Source organism: Lissotriton helveticus, chromosome 3_2 (genome assembly GCF_964261635.1).
Source record: "Lissotriton helveticus chromosome 3_2, aLisHel1.1, whole genome shotgun sequence".
NCBI lineage: Eukaryota > Metazoa > Chordata > Amphibia > Caudata > Salamandridae > Lissotriton > Lissotriton helveticus.
In genome coordinates this window covers 191,799,398-191,821,611 of record NC_136062.1, presented here as the reverse complement: position 1 = coordinate 191,821,611, position 22,214 = coordinate 191,799,398, and the positions used below count along the sequence as shown (strand labels likewise).

Genomic DNA, 22,214 nt, shown 5'->3' with positions numbered 1-22,214 from the left:
TGCTGGAGACCAGAGTCCTCTGATCCCCACCTCTCCCAGGTGGCCGCCTCAACCCAGAAGTGAAGCATCGCTCACCAGTGTGAGCTCAGATGGAAAGGTAATCTGCTGCGGATCTAATTGCGGGTCATTAACAATCACTGCAAATCTCCCGCGAACTCTGCAGGTCAGAGAATCCCCTGATGCTGTGTCCACTGGGAGTTAAGGTCCCACCGCAAAGCCAGCATGTGTCCTGTGGAGTGCTTGACCAGCGGGATGCCTCAAAGTCTGCCCCACTGAGATCGAGGACTGAGGCAGAAATGTTGGAATCATAGCCAGACTATCCCAGACTTTCAGTTTCAGAGGGTAAGCGTGAGTTTGCACTCTATCCAGAATGGCCACAATGAAAAGAAACGTCTGACAAGGAGTCCGGTGCAACATTGGTGTGCTAATAGTGAACCTCCGTGATTGCAGAAATTCGCCGCAGTCTGAAGCTGGGTGACGAATGCCTGGGTTGTGCCACGTTCAACAATCCGACACAGAAGTAGGAGAAGACTGGAATCCCTGGCCTCCACAGGTATGTTGCCTCAATCATCATCACTTTTGTGAACAGAAGAGGGGCACCTGCGAGGCCAAAGGGGGGCATGGCAACATTTTAATGATCCTGTCCCCCAGTGTGAACCACAGGTAACACCTGTGGGCCTGCAGGACTAAGATGTGAAAGTATGCATCGTGAAAATCCAAAGCGATCATCCGGTCTCCAGGATCTAGTACAGACAAGACCAGGCAAGGGTGAGCATTTTTAATCCTCTCTTTTCAAGCAAAGGCATTGAGAGGGTAAAGATCCAGCATAGGGCAGACGCCCCCGTACTTTTTCGGCACCTAAAAGTAGCAGGAATAGCAACAGTGACCTATTTCTGACACTGGCCCCCTATTGATGGGTCCTTTGACCAAAAGAGCCTTCACTTCCTGCCAGAGATAGGAAAAGTGGTCCTCTGTCCACCGATCCTGGACAGGACGTGAGATTTCTAGAAGTGGAAGGGCATAAGCCTCGTTGAAAGCTGGCTCCGTATAGGATATTGCTACTAGGAGGTAATACCGCGCACAGAGTCTGTGGTTCCCCAAAAGTGTACAGGGCTCAATGTAAAGCCCAAAGTGTTCTATTAGTGGTAGTGTGGGCGAGAAGCCTTCGGTCTAACAGAGGAGTGTGAGATATTTACTGCACAAAAGTGAGAAATAATGGACACGACTCAAGGAGATCCAGACCAATTTTTGAAAATGATATTTTGTATTTTATTTTAAAACCAAGATCTTCGTAATAAGGTAAGTACGTTTTTAATTAAAATTAATTTTCACTTTGAAAAATCAAAACTTAGATAACATATTCCCATGTTATCCTGTCAGGGAGATGGGCTTTGCCTTTACACTGTGTTAAGTTAGCATGAGCTTATTAGAAGTTTAAACACCATTTTTCCTCTCTGCTGCTTTTGCACACGGCACACAGTATTATAATTGTTTAGAGTCTAGCAGAATATTTTGCTTCACACGAGAATAACATGTTTTCCTATAGTATCATCCTTGCTTGGTAAGCTATGTCTGAAAAGTGAGTGCCGAGGCCTTCAGTGGTTGTTCGGTCTGATCAGCGCACGTCCTAGACATAACACATAGGCAGCTGTGGCCACCTCTGATTTTGGCGCGTTTAATATTGCACTGCGCAGAGCATGCTCACACTTTGGAGAACATTCGCATGCAAAGAGCTGGAGTCGAAAATTATGTGATACCTTTCTACTAGGACCAGAGGTATGGGGCCGCCCTTGTAATCCCAAGAGACATTCTGTAGATATAATATAATATACTAGCAAGGGAGGGTAAGAATTAGGTGCAATTTAGACTTCTTCCCTTTAGCATTTTAACATGCGTTCTCCCTTTGTATTTTATGGAATAGTAACTATGCTGATAACCTTGTTGCTTATAATATGTCTGCTTGTATTAGCTAAGATGCTGCTCCTGAGAACAGGGCATTAGAAATAAATATTTCTAATGTTTTGGACTGGTATGATAGTATAACGAAAGAGTGTACTTGTGTTCCAGGTTACCTGAGGGGCTCTAAGTCCATGTTCTGGGTTGTCTAATCATCGGGGGTATGGAAGAACCAATGAGACACTGATTGCTAGTCTGGTAGGGGATTTTGGATACGAAGGTGAGATTTGGTACACCCTAATTCACTGAGGTTCCAAGTCTCTATGCACAGTTCTGTGTAGGAGCCATATCCCTGCGACATGGCACCCAACCTTTGGTGGTCTTATTACATGACACTTGAGTAGTACTTCTCTCAATCCTTAACCCCTTCACTATTGTTCCCGGATAATAGTAGTGTCGGACAAACCCACCTATAGTTACATAGGTCTTTTCAAGCTTGAATCTTTCGAAACTGTTTTCGTTTGAATTACTACCCAGTTGTACTACGTAGATTTTGTATTGTTGCATCTTATTTCTGTGTCAGAATGGGGGACGTTGACATACCGCAGCATAGTCGCATTGCGGTACACAATCATTTGCAGATTTATAACGTCGCCTTGGAGGGCATGGCGGTGATCATGGTGGTGAGTGCTGAAGTTGCATACCCATATGAGATCTATGAGTGATTGTTTGCTTGTCTCCTGTACCCCTGAGTATTATTGTGCCGTGATTGTGCCCTGATTGTTTTTCCCGTAATTGTTTGCCTACCCTCTGCCTCCACCGCCGACTCACCCCGCTCCCTGCCGCTGCTCCCCCGCGGCCCCACCCCGCTCCCTCCAGCATCACCGCTCCCCCCATCTCGCCACCCCGCTCCCGCCTCCCAGCTGCTCCTCCCTAGCCCCTCCACTCCCCACTCTCCACTTATGGCAGAGTGCATGCCTACGCGCAGCGGGCGCACCGATTGCGCGCCAAAGGCAAGCCCGTCTGCGCCCGTCCGCGCCTGGACCGCGCCCAGTGCCAGGACCCCTGGCCCCCACCGAGGCAAGACGACCCGACAGACCTACGCCGCCGCCTCCCTCAACGCACTCAATGCCGGCCGGAACCCCACCTGCTACCAGGCCGCCCCGAAACGCATCCACGGACCCTTCACCTGCAAAACCTGCAAGTTCACCTGCCTCCGAAACTGCACCGCACCCGCCAAGTCAAGCACCAGCAGCAACCACCTCAAGTGCATCCTCCTCAACACCCGCTCCGTCCACAGACACGCCGTCGAACTCTGGAACCTGCTCGACACAACATCACCAGACTTCGCCTTCCTGACGGTAACCTGGATAACCGCCTCCTCAGCGCCCGACATCGCCATCAGTACAAGATCATCAGGAGGGACCGCGTCAACCAGACCGGAGGAGGCATCGCCATCGTCCACAAGAACACCATCCGCATCACGACCGACTCCAACGACACCTTCGCCGCCGCCGAGTACCTCCACTTCCAGATTCACACAGATCCAAAGATGACCCTCAGAGGCACCCTCATCTACAGACCCCCGGGACCACGCACAGAATTCAGCGAAGACATCACGGACTTCATCAGCCCACACGCCCTCCGCAGACTATATCCTCCTAGGGGACCTCAACTTCCACCTGGAGAACAACAAGGACCGCAACACCGCCGCCCTGCTGGACAACCTCGCCAACCTCGGACTCAAGCAACTGGTCAACACCCCCACCCACTACGCCGGCCACACGCTTGATCCAGTCTTCTCATCCAGCAAGCACATCACCATCAGCCACTCCACCGGACTCCACTGGACCGACCACAGCTGCGTCCACTTCAGCTTCAGAAGAACCACAACCCACCACCACCCGCAACAGGTTCCTCACAGGAGCTGGAGCAAGATCACCACCGACCAGCTCACCACCTCCCTCAGCCAGAACCCACCCGCCAACACAACGGACCCCAACGAAGCAGCCCGCAACTTCACGAAGTGGCTGACCGCCTGCGCCGACGACCTCGCACCACTGAAAAACCCTCCCAGCAGACTCAGAAGCAAGAAGGCCTCCTGGTTCACCGACGAACTCAAGGACTCCAAGAAGACCTGCCGCACCCTCGAGAAAGCCTGGCTCCTCGACCAGACCACTGACAACATGACCGCCCTCAAACACGCCACCCGCAAGCACAACCAGCTCATCCGCACCACCAAGAAGAAATCACTGAAGGAACGACTGGACAACAACGCCCACGACAGCAAGGAACTCTTCAGCATCGTCAAGGAGTTCTCCAACCCCAGCACCGGCAACAACGACATCACTCCCTCACAAGATCTCTGCAACTCTCACGCCTCGTTCTTCCACCGCAAGATCGCCGACATCCACAACAGCTTCGACGCACCACCCACGCACCCAACCGTCGAACCAACGCCCCCCACCGCCACCCTCGCACCTGGACCACGGTGACCACCGAAGACACAGCCCGCACGATGAATACCGTCCACTCCGGATCTCGAACCGACCCCTGCCCCCACCACGTCTTCAACAAGGACTCCACCATCGCACCCCAACTCCGGAACATCATCAACACCTCCTTCAACACCGCCACCTTCCCGGAGAGCTGGAAGCATGCCGAGCTCAGCACCCTACTGAAGAAACCAACAGCGGACCCCACCGACCTCAAAAACTTCCGCCCGATCTCGCTCCTCCCTTTTCCTGCCAAAGTCATCGAGAAGATCGTCAACAGACAGCTTGCCGCCTTCCTCGCGACGAACGGATCCCTCGACCCCTCGCAGTCCGGTTTCAGAGCCAACCACAGCACCGAGACCGCCCTCATCGCAGCCACCGACGACATCCGAGCCCTGCTCGACAACGGGGAAACAGCAGCACTCATCCTCCTGGACCTCTCGGCCGCGTTCGACACTGTCTGCCACCGCACCCTAGTTCAACGCCTCAGCAACATCAGCATCCAAGAGAAGGCACTGGAGTGGATCATCTCGTTCCTCGCCGGAAGAACACAGAGAGTCCGCCTCCCCCGATTTTGATCCGAGGCCACCGAAGTCATCTGCGGCGTACCGCAAGGTTCATCACTCAGCCCCACCCTCTTCAACGTCTACATGAGACCTCTCGCAGCCATCGCACGCCAACACAACCTCAACATCATCTCCTACGCCAACGACACCCAGCTGATTCCTCTCCCTCACCAGAGACCCCTACACCGCCAGAACCAGCCTTCACGAAGGGATGAAAGACGTCGCCGAGTGGATGAAGAACAGCCGCCTGAAACTGAACGCAGACAAGACGGAAGTCCTCATCCTGGGACCATCGCCCTCCGCCTAGGACGACTCCTGGTGACCCCCAGCCCTGGGTACCACTCCCAAGCCAACAGACCACGCACGCAACCTGGGCTTCATCCTGGACTCCTCCCTCTCGATGACCAGACAAATCAACGCCGTCTCCTCATCATGCTTTCACACCCTACGCATGCTTCGCAGGATCTTCCGATGGATCCCGACCGAAATCAGGAAGACGGTCACCCAGGCCCTCGTCACCAGCCGACTGGACTACGGAAACACCCTCTATGCCGGAACCACAGCCAAGCTACAGAAAAGACTCCAACGAATCCAGAACGCCTCCGCCCGACTCATCCTGGACATCCCCCGACGCAGCCACATCTCCGGCCACCTGAGGGACCTGCACTGGCTCCCCGTCAACAAGAGGATCACGTTCAGGCTCCTCACCCACGCACACAAGTCTCTCCACGACCTGGGCCCCAAGTACCTCAACGACCGCCTGACCTTCTACACGCCCACCAGCCAGCTACGGTCTACTAGCCTCGCCCTCGCACCACGCATCCGAAGAGCCACCGCCGGAGGCAGATCCTTCTCCTACCTGGCGGCCAAGACATGGAACTCCCTCCCCATCCACCTTCGGCTGACACAGGACCATCTCGCCTTCAGGAGACAACTCAAGACCTGGCTGTTGGAGCGGACCCCTTCCCCCAAGCGCCTTGAGACCCCTCCGGGTGAGTAGTGCGCTATACAAGTGTTATGATTGATTGATACTCGTGGGTGACTTTTCCTGCAGTGGACGCATACTCACTCGGCCGTGCCCGCAGAATATGTTCCTTATAGGACACAGGAAGTTCCAATTGATGCTTGGCAGCATCGTGTTTGGTTTAATGGCGCCCTTCCCCACTCATTAATGATAACTAGATTGGGCCCTTTGTCCATTCCAGGCGCAACTTGGCCTGTTTTGGCGGGATTTACTCCGCGTCCTCGAATGGGTGCTGTCCCTGTTGCTGATTAACTGGTCCTACATACAACCGCAATTGCAGTTATTAGGGCCTTGGTACAATACATTACCTGCAATCTCCCGGGAGGGGCCCCGGGTGTTGCGGCGCTTCCAGCCGGACCTAGCGGTATGAAGCTGAGTCCAGTAATGGTTAATGCTGTTATGGGCAAGCGTCCCCAGGATAAGAATGATATGCTTTTCTGGCTTGCCGAGAAATTTGACCAGCTGGAAGCGGTATTTCCTAACACGACTCCTGTTGAGAAACACAGGATTCTTAAAATTAGTTTGCCGAAAGACTTGATACCAGACGCCGGTGACTGAGTCATGGGGCAGAATTTTTGCGGCAGTGTACACGAGGTGCTTCGGCACTCCGTCAATGGCTGTCGTTCCAACGGTCATTAAGCGTGTTCAGGATGAGCATGGACCTGAGGCAGCGGTTGAATTGGGAATGAGACTCTGCGGCGCATTTGGACGTAGTTACGGAGCGCATCCTTTCTAATATAAAGGGAGACGCGGTACACTTTCAGGTGTCTAATGCTTTGCTCGCGGTCCCCTATGCCGATAAACCCCGACAGTTACCGAAGATTATCACGGCTGCTTATAAAACCATTGGCCGTAATAGTATGGGTGTCAAGGTGAGTTTTGGTACACCCTAATTCACTGAGTTTCCAAGTCTCTATGCACAGTTCTGTGTAGGGGCAGAATCCCTGCGACAATCCTAAGGGGAAAACAATATTGCGGTTAAACAGGTAAGTACTGCACTTACAATCAGTCTACGGAGTCAAAAGTCAGCAAGGTTCAGGGGTCAGGGAATACCAGAACTGCACCACCAGCGACACAGGGGCAGCCGGGTACAGAGGTCAAAATCTGAGTTTGGCCAAATGCTTGCCAAGGGAGACAGGAGTGTCCGGAGCCATATTGCTTCCCGGTAAGTAAATCTGTTGCAGGGTCCAGGCATTAGGGGTTAGCACCAGCACAGGGGGCAGAGGGGGGCACATAGCAGCACCAAATATACACCAACAACGGCACAGGGGCAGCTGGGTGCAAATCAGACATCGGGCGCCCAATGCTTTTCAATGAAGATTCTACTTACGGTAAGGAGGCTACAGGCATGTCACCGGAGGTTGCAAGAGGAAGACCATCAGCAGCAGAGGTAAGTTGGGAAATAGGGAGGTTGCAGGGGCACTGTTGGTTCAGCTCACCACAGCCCAGCTGCTTTGAGTGCCTTTCAACTAAGTATTCTTACCGAAGCCGGTCGCGGTCAGGGGGAGCCTGTGGATTCACACTGCAGACGCCGCCGTGGAGGGCATGAGAAGTCGTCAACGCAGGATAGGAGGCCAGAATCGCGGGGGAGACATCAATGCATAGGTGAGCCACTCAGACTTGGGCCGTGGGCGTAGAGTGCAGAGTGCGCAGGAGGCGCGGAACCGGTGGTATCCGGAGTCCTTGGAGTAGGTTTCTTCAGGACAGGTCCGCTGTCTATGTGAGATTGGAGTCTTTTTCGAAGGCAGCAGTCCTTCAATGGGTTTCAGAGGTTGGTGGCTGCAAGACAGGTTGCAGGTTCGTAGAAGCTGGAAACAGGCTTAGGTCCTCGCAGATCTTATTTTTAGGTCTGGGGAAACACCTACATACAAAATTTATGAGGCATTTTAGGAGAGTAGCAGGCAGGGCCAATGAGCACCTACCTGGTATGTCTACACCCTCTATTATGCCACCCTCCTGTCTTAGGGGTGCCCAGACCCTGCCCTTATTGGAGGTGTCACCTCATCTTCGAGATGGTGGGGACTGAAAATTGTGCTTCACCATGCCTTCCCAAGATGTGCACTGTTTCTGGTCCCAGAGAGCAGGGGTTCTATACCCAGGGGTCCATAAAAATGTCTGGAGGTGGCTGGCTGCCTACAGTCAGACAGAGTCCACACAAGGGTTGGTAGGCCTTCAGGGGACTTATCTGAGGTGCTTTCGGAGTACATGGTACATACATCCCACACTGGAATCAGTGTGGATTTATTGTAAAGAGTAGTTTCGTATCCCATATGCCTATGTTCAGTGAAGACATTATGGTGCTGTGAAACTAGAGTTGTCGAGATCCATCCCATGTACTCTTTATGGCTTCCCTAGCACTTACAATATTAGGAAATGTACCCCCAATACTGTAGGGCCGGGGCATATCTGCTCATGCAGATATGCTCTCACCAGTGGTAGAGTGCACCCGGTCTTAGGGATGTGTGGCCTGCTGGAGGAGTGAATTACCTGTGCCTTCAGGTAGTGTTAGCTGGCATGGCACCCAGGCAGGGTGACATGTCGACTTTGTTGTTATCTTCCTCTTAGTGGCATGCTAGCTCAAAGGGCAGTGGCACTGTCCCAGTGAGGTAGGGTCCCAAAGGACCCTCTTCAGCTCCCAGGTCCTAGGGACTTACAGGGGGTAGAAGTACCAATTCGAAGTTTGTTTTTGGGGAAGAAGCGCTGGTACAGGGTACCTGGTTGGCAGGAACCATGTGCACTACATTTGAAAGCACATCAAAACCAGGCAAAAAGTGGGGGGCTAACCATGTAAAAGAGGCATTTTCTCACAACACTTCTTGACAATTGGATGCATCTAACAATCCACCTTGCAATCGCTGATTTTGAGATAGGATTACCTTTATGAGGTGGGGAGAAAGCCACAAAAAGTTTAGTCTTTCTAAAGGATTTTGTTCTTTCAATGTAGTAAAGTATCGCTCTTTTTACGTCTAGGCTGTGAAGAGCTCATTCTGCAACTGCGCCTAGTAGAGGGAAAAACACCGGGAGTTCTACAGACTGGTTAAGGTGGAAAGCCGAGACGACTTTAGGTAGAAATGTTTGGTTAGTCCTAAGAACCACTTTGTTATGATGGATTTGGAGAAATGGTTCTTGTATGGTTAATGCCTGGAGTTCACCGACTCTTCTGAGAGAGGCGATCGCAACCAGGAAAGCTACTTTCCAGGTGAGAAATTGTAATTCGCATTTATGCAGAGGTTTAAATGGGGGGACCCATGAGTCTGGTAAGTACCACATTTAAGTTCCATACTGGAGAGGGTCGAACTCTAGGTGGAATTATTCTTTTAAGTCCTTCCATAAATACCTTGCTAGATGGCACCCTAAACAAAGACAAGTGTTGTCGGTTTTGGAGATAGGCTGCTATTGCAGCAAGATGTAGTCTAATGGATGTTTACGCTAGGTTACATTGTTGTAGATGCAAAAGGTAACAGATGTTTTGAATAGAAGCACCTAGTGGGTTGATTGTTATTTGTACAGTATATTGCAAATATTTTCCACTTTTGGCATAGCAAGCTCTAGTGGTAGGACGTCTGGCCTCTTTAATGACGTCTAGTCTCTTTAATGATGTTCATGCAGTCTGGCGGGAGATTAAGGTAGCCAAACTACAAGATTTCAGGTTCCAGATCGCAAGGTTGAGATGACTGGGATCTGGATGCCTGATCTCTCCATGGTTCTGAGTGAGAAGCTTGTGTGAGAGGCGTAGCTTTTGATGAGGAACTACTGATAGTTCCTAGAGGGTTGTTAACCATGGCTGTCGGGCCCATGTTGCAGCAATCACAATCATTGTCAGAGAATGCAGTTTGAGCTACCGAAGCACTAGCGGAATGACTGGAAGAGGCGGAAAAGCGTCAGCAAATTTACCTGACCACTTCATCCATAGCACAGTGCCTTTGGACAATGGGTGTGGATACCTGGATGCAAAGCTTGGGCATTTTGCGTTTTGGTGTGTGGCGAACAGGTCTATTTCTGGGTGGCCCAACAGTTGAAAGAATGGAAGCAGAACTTGAGGATGACGTTCCCATTCGTGGATCTGCTGTCTTTGGTGATGGAGTAGATTTGCAATCTGATTGTGTACTCCTGGGAGGTGTTCTGCAAGGAGATATATGTTTTCAGGAATGGCCCATCTCCATATGCTTTGAGCTAGGTGTGAATGCTGCAGAGTGTGCCTCCCCCCTGTTTTTGTTTGTAATACATTGCTGTCATGTGGTCTGTATGGACCATGACACCTTTGCTTACGAGGTGGAGTTAAAAAGATTTTAACGCTAGGAAGATTGCCGACAATTCCAGGTAATTTATGTGGAATTGTTTTTGAGGGGTCCATATGCCCTGAATGGTATGGGTTTGAAGATGAGCTCCACAGCCGGTGAGCAACGCGCCTGCTGTTAGCACTATCTGTGCAACTGGGTCGAGGAACGGGCGCCCTTTGGAAAGGTTTTGTGTGTCCCACCACTGCTGAGAGGGATGGGTGTGGTCATCTACCAACACCAGATCTCTTAGCTGAACTGGAGCCTGGTTCCACGGACGTGCCAAACAATCCTGCAAGGGACGCATTTGAAGTGTTGCATAAGGAACGATGAAAATGCAAGAGGCCATCATCCCGATTAGCTGCACTAACACTCGCGCTGGAAGTGAGTGTTGAGGCTGAAAGTTTGCTAATAGAGCTTGTATGGTGCTTATCCTGACTGGGTTGGGGTATGCTAGAGCTTTTGAAGTGTATCGTAGCCCCTAGATATTGTTGTAAGCTGGACGGTTAAAGGTGGGGATTCGGTGAGTGTCTCTGTAAATCCCAAGTTGTGAAGCAGTTGGATTGTCGTGTGTGTGAGGCACACAGCTGCTGTGTGACTTGGCTTTTATGAGCCAGTCGTCCACAAAAGGGAAGACAAGAATGTGCTGTCTTCGTTAGTGGGCCGCAACTACTAAAAGACACTTGGTGAAGACTGGGTGCTGTAGTCCTCCCGAATGGGAAGACCTTGAATTGATATTGTTGACCATCTACCACTAACCCGAGATATTTCCTGTGAGCGGGGTGAATGGTAATAGGATAGTAGGTGTACTTTTATTCCAGAGTGGAGAAGCAGTGGGATCACTTGTTGGAGTGACCATGTGGAAATGATCTGACTGAACGTAGAGGTATAGCATTCTGAGGTCCAATGTGAACCTGAGAATGCCGTCCTTTTTTGGAATTAGGAAATAGAGGGAGTAAACCCTTGTGCCTTGATGAGGCAAGGGGACTGGTTCTATTGCATGTTTTTGTAATAGAGAGAACTTCTTGTTTTAGAAGTGTCAGATGTTCTGAGGACATTGTCTGGGAGGAATATTTGGGGAGTAGAGGTAAGTTCTAGGCACTAACCATACTGGATAATTTGTCTTACCCACTTGTCTGTTGTGATTGAAATCCAGACAGGTAGGAACTGTAAGATGTCCCCCGAAAGGAGTGGGATGATCGGGGTGGGGTACAGGGAAGTCATTGTTTGGCGGTAGGGGAGTTGTGGTTATTGTTGCGACCTCTTCCCTTACTATTTTTGCCTCTGTAGCCTCTGCGAAAGTATCCTTTGGAGACATTTGAGTGGGCTCTTATAGGAAGAAGAGGGATGTTTTAAGCCAATGGTTTTGGAGCCAGCTCTGTATAAGGAGCATCGAAAAACCTCAAGGGAAAGGGAATTGTAAGGCCCCCATGGACTTAGCGGTGTCGGTATCTTTTTTCATCTTTTCTAAAGATTTGTCAACTGAGGGCCCGAAAAGAGGCTCTTGATCAAAGGGCTGATTTAGAATGGCAGATTGCACCTCCTGTATTAATCCGGAGATTCGAAGCCAAGCGTGCCAGTGCAACAAAACGCTAGTGTTAATGGAGCGAGATGCTGTATCAGCTGTTTCGAGCACACATTTAATTGAGGTGTTTGTGATTAATTTCCCCTCTTGTATAAAGTAATTGGCTTTGTGTTTGTACTTGTCAGGAAGGTGTTCCATGAGCTTTTCAAGCTCATCATAGTGAGCGCTGTCTTACCTGGCCAATAAAGCTTGGGCATTGGCAATCCGCAAATGATTTGCAGTCTGTGACGCAATACATTTACAAGATTAGTTTGGACTCCTCATCAGGAGGGGGTGTCGCCTGTACTCTGAGCTTGCCCTCTTGCGTGCATTAGACACCACTAGAGGATCCAAAGGGACCCGACCTTTAATGTAAATTGGGTCACTGGGAGCTGCCTTATACTTTATCTACCCTGGTGTTGAGAATCCTGGCTCCGACAGGGGCCTTAAAAACTTCTGGGGCATGTTTGAGCATGCCTTTTAATATTGGCAGGGTGTGCGTGGACTTTTGCGAGGGTGCAAATGTTTCAAGTAAAAAATCTTCCTCGAAGGGATCAGAATGTAACTGTACCCCATGGTATTGGGCAGCCCTATTGATTAGTTGCGCAAACCCAATATTGTAAGTAGTTGTTGGTAGTGATGGCCTAGATGGGTAGAGGTCCTGGTCATTATGTGGGTTGGAATCTGTGTTGTATTCATCCCAAGGGTCTACGTCGTGTGGGATGGTATGTGCATCATCATCCCCATGTGGATCTATATTCCCACCCCATCGGTTTGATCATCTTCAGTATCTGATGTTGGAGGTAAAAAAGTATGTTGTTGGGAATGTGGTGGAGAAATGAGAAGATTTGAATCAGCTGGAGGAGAAGGAGGTGGGGAGGTTTCATCTCATTTTGTTTCAAGGATATTTCAGATTCCTCTGAAGTGTCCAGTTTCCTATTTTTTGGAGGCTTGACGACAACTTTGCCAGTCTCTTGGTCAATAAAAAGTTTTCTGTTTTGGATCTGAAAAATCAGGTACATGCTGTGTGGGTAAAATGTATTTCAGTGCAGAAGATTTTAGGTCCAAATGTTCATTGGACAGAGTCTGATGCCTTCTGTGGGGTCTTGGACTCGTTAGGTTTTGTTCTAGGAGTTTGTGGCTCCGAGAGTTTTTCGGCTCCGAATGTTTGTCCTTGGTATGTATCGAAGCCGAGGGCTACGGTGTTGAGGCAGTCTTTGGCACCGACTAAGAAGGGCGTGGCACATCTTTGGTCTGGTGCTTCGGTGCCGAAGGCGACTTGTTGGCACCGGAATGGGGCTGGCTTGAGCCCGAGACAGAAGGCTTGTCTTTAGGTTTCACATCCAGGCCCGAGGGCGGGGCATCTGAGATATGTTGCCGGTGCCAACTTGAGCCCGAGGGCGTTACCGGAGCCTTAGGTTTGGTTTTTGGGAGAGGGGTTTCGGTACTCCTGGATCGCTGAGCCAGGGTGACTGTCTGCTTTCCGACGTCAGAGTCGTTGGCCTCAGAGACGGAGATGTCTTTTTCATCAACTTGTTGCCTCGGCTGGATATTGGGATCTACTCCGAAGTTGTCCGGAATCGAGCTGCTTAAGCGAGACATTTCGTTACATCGAGCCCGACGATCACCGATGGTTTTCCGCAGGTTTTGCAGTTCTCGTCTTTGTCCTCCGGGGAGAGGCTGAGATTACAAACCTTTCCGTTGACTGCAGGCATGGTCGGCGAGGATAGGCCCGACAGCCCACGTCAAAGATCGAGGAGTGTGTTTTAAAGATGTGCATCGAAAGGGAAACGCGATCGAGACAATACCGTCGAGTGAAGAGGAATTGAGCGTTGAAGTGGGGTTCGAAACCAACACCGACCCGGAGCGCAGCAAATGAAATCCGAACCCAATTGAAAAAAAATAATCTGGAGATGGAGTCGATGCCCATACACACTATCATCCTAAGGAGGAGTCACCTACCTTGTGACTACCAAGATTTCATCCAAGACAAAAACAAAGTGCAAACATCCAAGCACAACACCAGATGTGATCTATGCACAATTATACGATCTACAGCTCATATACCTCGAACAATTACTTATTTGTGAATGAGGTTTTGTATGTTCGTGCAATATGTGACAAGGGACAGTGTAAATCTCAGCAATTATTCTCTCAAACTCAATTAGATTCAAGTCAAATGTGTTTCTCCATTTCTTAGAAAGAATTACTTCAGTTTTAGAAAGGTGGTTTAGCTGCCTGAAATTGGCGAAAGATTTGAGCTTGCAAACGGTGTGCAAGGTTACAGCATTAAATTACATTTACATACTAGGGTAGCCAAGAAGTGAAAAATAAAAGGAAAATAAACAAGTTGTAAATCAACTTGGGATATTTTCCTTATAGAGAGAAAGCCCTCATCCACCCAAATGTGGCATGCTTCATCATAAGCCTCCTTATATTGGTAGCCAAGCTAACAATGTTGGCTACCACGGACGAACAAGCGAGCTCCTAAGTTGCAAAGACAACCCTCTAACAGAGTTGTCGGGTTGGACTTTGAGGATTGATTTAGTGGAGAAAGAGGGGATGAAAAAAAATTCTCTCCATGTAAACATAAAGGAAAGCTGTTAAAAATACCTTCTGGAAGACCAAGTAGTTTTACTGAGTCCCTTAGGGGTATGGTTAAAAGGACAGCGGAATACCTCTACCCTGAGAGGGTAGTCAACATGCTTTAGCCATTGACATGATTGTATGGCAAACCATGCCCCAGGTTACTGTTAGTTTTAGGAAGTAGAGTACAGTTCTGTCCCACTTAAAATTTCAGATATGGGGGTTGCTAACACATTTCATAATAAGTATTGAGCATATTTGTAAATGAAGCAACTTTCTATATAACTTAGTCATGCACGTTTTTCAAACTTTCAACACAATGAAACATGCAGTAATTCCTTCACAGATGTAAGGTTTTACTGAACTTATCAAAACCAGTTTCCAAGCTTACCTTGCATTTGACGGGGTCATGCCAGTTTTCTCCACAGTTAAAGCTGTAACAAAAAATAGATAAAAACAGCTAAAAGAAAGAATGTGTACGAGAGTAGAAGGAAAAGACTCTTAAAACGTGCTTAAGAGTCCCCTATTTAGACTGAATTATTCAGTTCTGGAAAAGTCATGTCTTTCTTCCATCTGACAAGAATCTGATAAAACACATTTGACTTTAAGTTCCAGTATCTCAAAGGATGCTTTGATTGAGTATGTTGCTTTACAAACAGATTTCACAATACATATCTCTGTAACATAGTGATTCTATGGCAGCTCCTAAAGATGTTACCTCAATCAGTGACTTCTCAGAACTTAAAACGTTGCACTACTATCAAGGACATTCACTTAGCAGATGCTATTGGTACTTTAAAGGACTTCATCGACGTCTGCTAGTGCCATTAAGAGAGACTCTACAAGCACCCTTACAGCTACTAACACTGTCAGAAGAGTCAGCAGTACCATTGGAAGGAGTAGTTTTTGTCCTGTAACTCCAGTTCTGTAGTAGGGGTATCTCTGTTATAGTCAATCTAGTGAAGAGTGCCGCCCATGTGCGTGGACCCCAGAGCAATCAAAAATAATCTCTTAAGCTGTCAAACCATGCAGAACTGCATCGACACTTAAGAGAGAATTTAAAGACAGATAATGCAACCTATATCCACAGGCTACACTGTCCAGTACTTCAACTAGAAATTCCACCAAAATCCACAAACAGCACAGCCTGTCCAGGGTTTTCTAAGAGAAAAACCTTGCCATTAACAGCAAAACCCTCTGGAATGATAGATCGGAAGAAGTGGACAGACAAGCCCCATAGGCTGCCATTATGTGGCTCAGAACAGGATACTGTGCCTTTAAGAGAACTTTCCAGAAGTCTCACAGTATCCCAGAATGCACTGCAGGTCCCTTTTACTTTCAGTTCTTTTTGAAGGCATAACACGCCAGACCTGTAGCATTTCTTACATGAATATCTCTCTCCACTGGGGAGGAGGGGGCGGGCGCTTATGACTATAACAGAGATACCCCTACTACAAAACTGGAGTTACAGGACAGAAACTACTCCTTCTGTAGTAGGGGATCTCTGTGTATAGTCATAATCTATTGAATAGAATGGCAAGCCCATCCCCACACCAAAGCGGCGGTGGAGAAGAGAGAAATAACATCACTACTGTGCGAACAGATTTCGCAGCGAAGCCTGCCCAACCTGAGCGTCTGCCCTGGCATCAGTGTCCAGGCAGTAATGCTTAGCAAAGATATGGACCGACTTCCAAGTGGCCGCCTTGCAGATTTCTGCAATTGGAACATTACGGAGCAAATCAGTCGTGGCAGCTTTGCCCCTGGTGGAATGAGCCTTAGGTTTACCCCCTAAGGTCTTTTTAGCCTTTTGGAAACACAATTGTATACAGGACACAATCCACCTCGAGATGGACTGTTTAGAGGTAGCAAGACCCGTCCTGACTGATCCATAATTGATAAACAATTGGTCGGACCTACGAATATCCTTGGTTTTATCCAGATAAAATTTCAACACCCTCCTGACATCCAGGGAATGCAGGGACCTTTCCGCTGGAGAGGAAGGATTCTGAAAAAACGTAGGTAAAGTTATGGTCTGGTTAACATGAAAAACAGATATAACTTTTGGAAGAAATTTAGGGTGAGTACGCATAACCTTAGCAGCATGAAATACAGTATAAGGTTCTTGGCGACAACGCCTGATTTTCACTAATCCTGCGGGCAGCTGTAATGGCCACGAGGAACGCCGCATTCCAGGACAGGTGCTACAACGAAGCCTTATGAATAGGTTCAAAAGGCTCCTTCATCAATCTGGACAGCACCACATTCAATTCCCATGAAGGCGAAGGAAGCTGGACAGGAGGGAACACTTTCTTCAAGCCTTCCAAAAAATCTTTGATCACAGGGATCTGGAAGAAGGAAGTCTGTGAAGGGAATTTCCTGTCAGCAGTCAGCGCAGCCAGATGAACCATAATGGAATGGACATTAAGGCCAGATTGCGCCAGATGTAGAAGATACGGAAGGATGACATCTTCCTTACACGTCGTTGGGTCATAGTTCTTGGACTTGCACCAGATGCAAAACCTCTTCCACTTGTAAGCATAAGAAGTCCTAGTGGAAGGTCGCTTAGCCTCTTTCAGTATGTCCATGCAATCTTCTGGTAGATTCAGATGGCCATATTGCACTATCTCAGGAGCCATGCGGCCAAACTCAAAGACGAGAGGTTGGGGTGCAACATCCGCCCCCCGAACTTCGTGAGTAGGTCCGGCCTGCACGGCAGCCGTATGTGAGGAAGGAGAGACCGGTGAAGCAGGTCCGTGAACCACCACTGTCTGGGCCATTCCGGGGCAATCAGGATCATCCGCGCCCTGGACTGGGACAGTTTGATGAGCACCGCCGGAATCAGGGGAATGAGTGGAAAAGCGTACAGAAAGCTGTTCGACCAGTTGATCCATAACGCATTCCCCAGCGTCCCCGGCTGGTAGTACCTGGAGGCGAAGTCTCGGCATTTGCCGTTTTCGGCAGTGGCGAACAGATCTACGTCTGGAGTCCCCCACCTTGCGAAGACTTCTAGTACTACGTTGTTTATGACCCATTCATGGTTTTTCTGAATCAGTCTGCTCAGTGCGTCTGCCTGAACATTCTGCACACCTGGTAGTTGGGTAGCCGCTATCGTCAGTCCTCTGGCTAGAAGCCAGTGCCAGATCGCCTGCGCCTCCTGCGACAGTGCCCGATCTCGACCCCCCCCCCCCCTGCTTGTTGAGGTAATACATCGTGGTCGTATTGTCCGTCTGAACAAGCAGAGTTGGTCCGGAAGGACGGATGAAAGGCCTTCAGTGCCAAGTGAACAGCTCTGAGCTCCAGGAAATTGATGTGGTACGTGGACTGTCGGGGACCACGTCCCTTGAATCTGTAAGTCTCCGAGTGCGCCCCCCAGCCGTGGAGAGACGCATCCATCACGATAGTCTGCGTGGGAATGTCCTTGTGGAAGGGAACACCTCGCAGGACATTCTCTGACGAACACCACCACTTCAGAGACTGAAGAGCATGCAGAGACAGCCGTATCCTGTCGTCCCAAGATCCTTTCCTCTGATCCCACTGATCCTCCAAGCACTCCTGCAATGGTCTCATATGCGTGTGGTGCGAGGAAGATACAAGAGGCCATCGATCCCAGTAGAGAAGACACCGTCCTCACTGTTGTAGATGGAGCGGCCATAAGAGCCTGAGTCTTCCGAAGGAGTGATAATCGTCTCTCCTCCGAAGGAGACACGCTTGCTGACAGCGTATTGATGGAGGCTCCCAAGTACTGTATGCACTGGACCAGAGTCGGGACAGACTTGGACATATTGATGTGCAACCCCAGCTTGTTCAAGAGAACGCACGTCTTCTGGAAGTGCGCTTGAGCTTCTGAGACGGAGGAGGCCTTTATCAACCAATCGTCCAGGTACGGGTAGACAAACACCTTGTTCTTCCTCAGGTGTGCAGCTACCACTGCCATGCACTTCGAGAATGTTCTGGGCGCAGACTTCAGCCCGAATGGCAGTACTGTGTACTGATAATGATTGGCGCCGACTTGGAATCGCAGGAACTTCCTGTATTTGTGTGCAATGGGCACATGGAGGTACGCATCTTGTAGGTCTATAGCACATAGCCAGTCTCCCTGTTGCAGCTGAGGATAAATCTGATGCAACGACAGCATGCAAAACTTCTCTCTGCGAATGCACTTGTTTGCTTGTCGCAAATCCAGAATGGGCCTTAACTCGTTCTTGTCCTTCTTGCGAACCAGAAAGAACCGGGAGTACAGACCTCTTTCCCTTTGAGACAGAGTTACGTCTTCTATCGCCCTTTTCCTTAACAGGATATCTGCCTCCGCCTGGAGCTCGCGCAGTTGAAACTGCGAACTGACCGGTGGAATTGCTGGAGGCGGGCTGGTGAACCGAAGACTGTATCCATTGCAAACAATATTCAGCACCCACTTGTCCGGAGTAATTTTTCTCCACTCTTCCAGAAAAAATTGAACGCTTCCCCCCACCGGAGCGGGTAACGGATGTAGGGGAAGTAACCGCTCAGGGCCGAGACCCAGATGGGTCTTTGTTCGCTGCCGCGGACTGCTGTCCCGAAGTCTGTCCTCGCCCTTGACCCCAGAACCGTCTCTGGAACGGGCGGTAGGCCTTCTCCTCTTTGGGCTTTTCCAGCCCGACCGCCGTCAGGGTCTCGGCCTCCGCCTTCATGCGGGCCATTTCGTCATCCCCATGTTTGCCAAACAGGGTTTCACCTGAGAAAGGCAGATTGGCCACCCGCTGCTGGACTTCCGGCTTGAGTGACGTAAGCCGAAGACACGCGTGGCGCCGCTGGTTGATACCATGATAGTACCCGTGTGCAGCCAGAAGGGACGTATCCGCAGCCGCGCTGATGAGCTGCTTCGACACCAGCATCCCCTCCTTCAGGCCCTCTTGAAAATCTTTTTTTTCTCCCGGGGAAGGAACTCCGCGAACTGCTGTAGGGACTCCCATAGGGCACGATCGTACCGCCCTAGCAAAGCCGCAGCACTGGCCGCCTTCATAGCAGTAGAGGCCGTCCCACAGACCTTTCTGCCTGCCGAGTGGATCCATCGGCTCTCCTTATCCGGAGGTACAGTAGAGGATGGGGAGGCGGCATGTTGCTTCCTAGCCGCCGTCACTATGACAGAATCCGGAGAAGGATCCATCCGGAGAAAGGAAGGGTCAGAATCCGGGGCCCTGTACTTCTTAAGGAGCCGCGAGGGAGCGGACTAGGGGTAGTAAAGGTCGAGACAGGTGTTTTTTATGCAGTGTCTCGAAAATCATGGATGTCGTTGGAGTAGGCACCGTCACCGTGATACCCAACTTCGCTGCACCCCTCAGTAGAACATCCTGGAACGTGCTGATGTCGTCCACCGGCGATACTCTCGTTCCCGGGGATTCCAACAAGGTCGGAGAGTAGGTTCTGGTCCCGGAGGAATCCGTGCGGGACCGTGACCGTCGCCTCCTGTGACGCCGTCTCGATCTCGTTGAGGACCCGAGACTACTCCGCGATCTCCCCCTCCGACCCGAGCGAGATCGTGATCTCCTTGGCTTCGGGCGCTCAGCCGGCTTCCCTGGAGTGGGCGACTTTGGCCCAGCAGGGGCCCTCGGCCGAGGGGTACCCTTAGGGGGCGTCGGGAATCGAGGCAGCGACGCCGTCCTTGGAGGAACCGGAGGAGGTCTGTCAGCCGGAAACTGAGGATGAGGAGGAGGTGGAAGTGGAGGCGGGGTGGGAGCCCGCGGCGGCGGCCCCTGGGCAATGGAGGAAGGGGCGTAATCGACTTCGGCCTAGAAGGCGTAAACACTTCAGACTACACCGAGCCCGGTGATCCGCCTGCTTTCCTAGGCTGGGGCGGAGAATCCCCCATAGGCACCTGCCACCTGCTCGACTGACTCCTGGCTCCAGAACTCCTTCTGCGCCTCTTTGGCGTCTAAAAACGTCGACCCGACGGCGAGCGTCGGCCCCTCGACGGCGAGCGTCTCCTCGACGTAGGCGGCCTTCGCCTGGACGGCGATCTGCGTCTCGACGGCGAGCGTCTCCTCGACGGCGAGCGTCTCCGACGCCGAGCGCCCCCTTGACGTCGACCTTCTCTTCGCCGACGGCGATCGGCGGTGTCGCCTCGACGGCGAGCGCCTAAGCCAGGCCACCTCTCGACGTCGAATACTAGACGACGACGGCAACGAAATAGTCACCGGTGATTTCCGCAGCGGTCTATTCAGTTCCCTCGACGCCGAGCGTGGGCGCCGCTTCAACCCAGAGCCCTGGGGAGACTGGAAACAGACTGCAGTCATCCTTCTCGACGCCGTAGTCGGTGCAATCGACGCAGACCGAGAATGGGGACGCTTGCTGGTTTTCCTGCCCCTGGGGAGCCCCCCCCCCCCCAACGGCCTCAGCGTGGGTAGAGGAAGCCCTTCCAGACCCACCTTGTGCCTTCAGTCTTCTGTCTTCCAGGCCTTGGAGACTGATCTTCAATCTGTCCCTCAGGGTTCTGCTAGAGAAGCCCTGGCAGATGTCACACTCCTCTGGGACATGAGATGGGGGAAGGCAGATGATGCACACCTCGTGTGGATCCGACTTGGCCTTCTTCCTCGAGCACTCCGGGCATTTGTCAAATAATGCAGGCATAATGACTATCACAAGGAAGAAACACCAAAGTGCTTTAAGAAAAGCACTCCAAAAACTTGAACAGTGAAAAATCACCAATTAAACCCCTGAAAAGGGAGAGCTCAATGCTCCAGGGTCCTGCTTGCAGGAGCCGGAAAAAAGAACTGAAAGTAAAAGGGACCTGCAGTGCATTCTGGGATACTGTGAGACTTCTGGAAAGTTCTCTTAAAGGCACAGTATCCTGTTCTGAGCCACATAATGGCAGCCTATGGGGCTTGTCTGTCCACTTCTTCCTCTCTATCATTCCAGAGGGTTTTGCTGTTAAAGGCAAGGTTTTTCTCTTAGAAAACCCTGGACAGGCTGTGCTATTTGTGAATTTTGGTGGAATTTCTAGGTGAAGTACTGGACAGTGTAGCCTGTGGATATAGCCTGCATTATCTGTCTTTAAATTCTCTCTTAAGTGTCGATGCAGTTCTGCATGGTTTGACAGCTTAAGAAATTTTTGATTGCTCCAGGGTCCACGCACATGGGCGGGACTATTCACTAGATTATGATTATAACAGATTCCCCTACTACAGAACTATATTGAATATGCTACTTACCAGTATGCATCTGTTCTTGGCATGTAGGGCTGCTGACATTCATATCTATAGCATAGATCGCCGCCTAGTGTTGGGTCCGGATGATTGCACATTGTTGTCCTGGAAGAGTCTTCGAAGTATCACAAGATAGGTGGCTCCTCCCATGGACTACAGTGCGCATGGGCATCGACTCCATCCCCAGATTGTTTTTAGCCATTGTGGCGAAGATGGAGTGTAACATTATGAGCGATGACCATGCTAAGAGTAAGTGTAAATTCTGCAGCCGCTACAGGCGCCGGGGAGGAGGGCGGGCGATATGAATGTCAGCAGCCCTACATGCCAAGAACAGATGCATACTGGTAAGTAGCATATTCAGTTCGAGGCATGTGGGCTGCTGAATTCATATCTATAGCATAGAATACATAGCAGTCCCTCCATTATTGACGGCCGCCTGTGCCAGCTGCAGATGTTTGAAAAAGTGTCTTTAGAACAGCCTGCCCTACAGCTGCTTGGAGTGCACATCTACACAGTAGTGTTTAGTAAAAATGTGTGGGGTAGACCATGTGGCTGCTCTACAAATGTCTTCCAAAGGGATATTACCAAGGAAAGCCATGGAGGCCCCCAACTTGCGGGTGGAGTGGGC

General features: G+C 50.4%; 1 protein-coding gene across 2 annotated transcripts in view; it reads right to left on the bottom strand.

The window, feature by feature from the left end:
* ARIH1 (ariadne RBR E3 ubiquitin protein ligase 1) overlaps positions 1–22,214 on the bottom strand; it is a 501,132-nt gene that overhangs the window by 111,230 nt on the left and 367,688 nt on the right. For both annotated transcript variants that reach the window (XM_078685029.1, XM_078685030.1), the window contains exon 8: positions 14,800–14,842. In XM_078685029.1, coding sequence (XP_078541155.1) covers positions 14,800–14,842 — 43 coding nt within the window. The remainder of the gene's footprint in view (positions 1–14,799; positions 14,843–22,214) is intronic.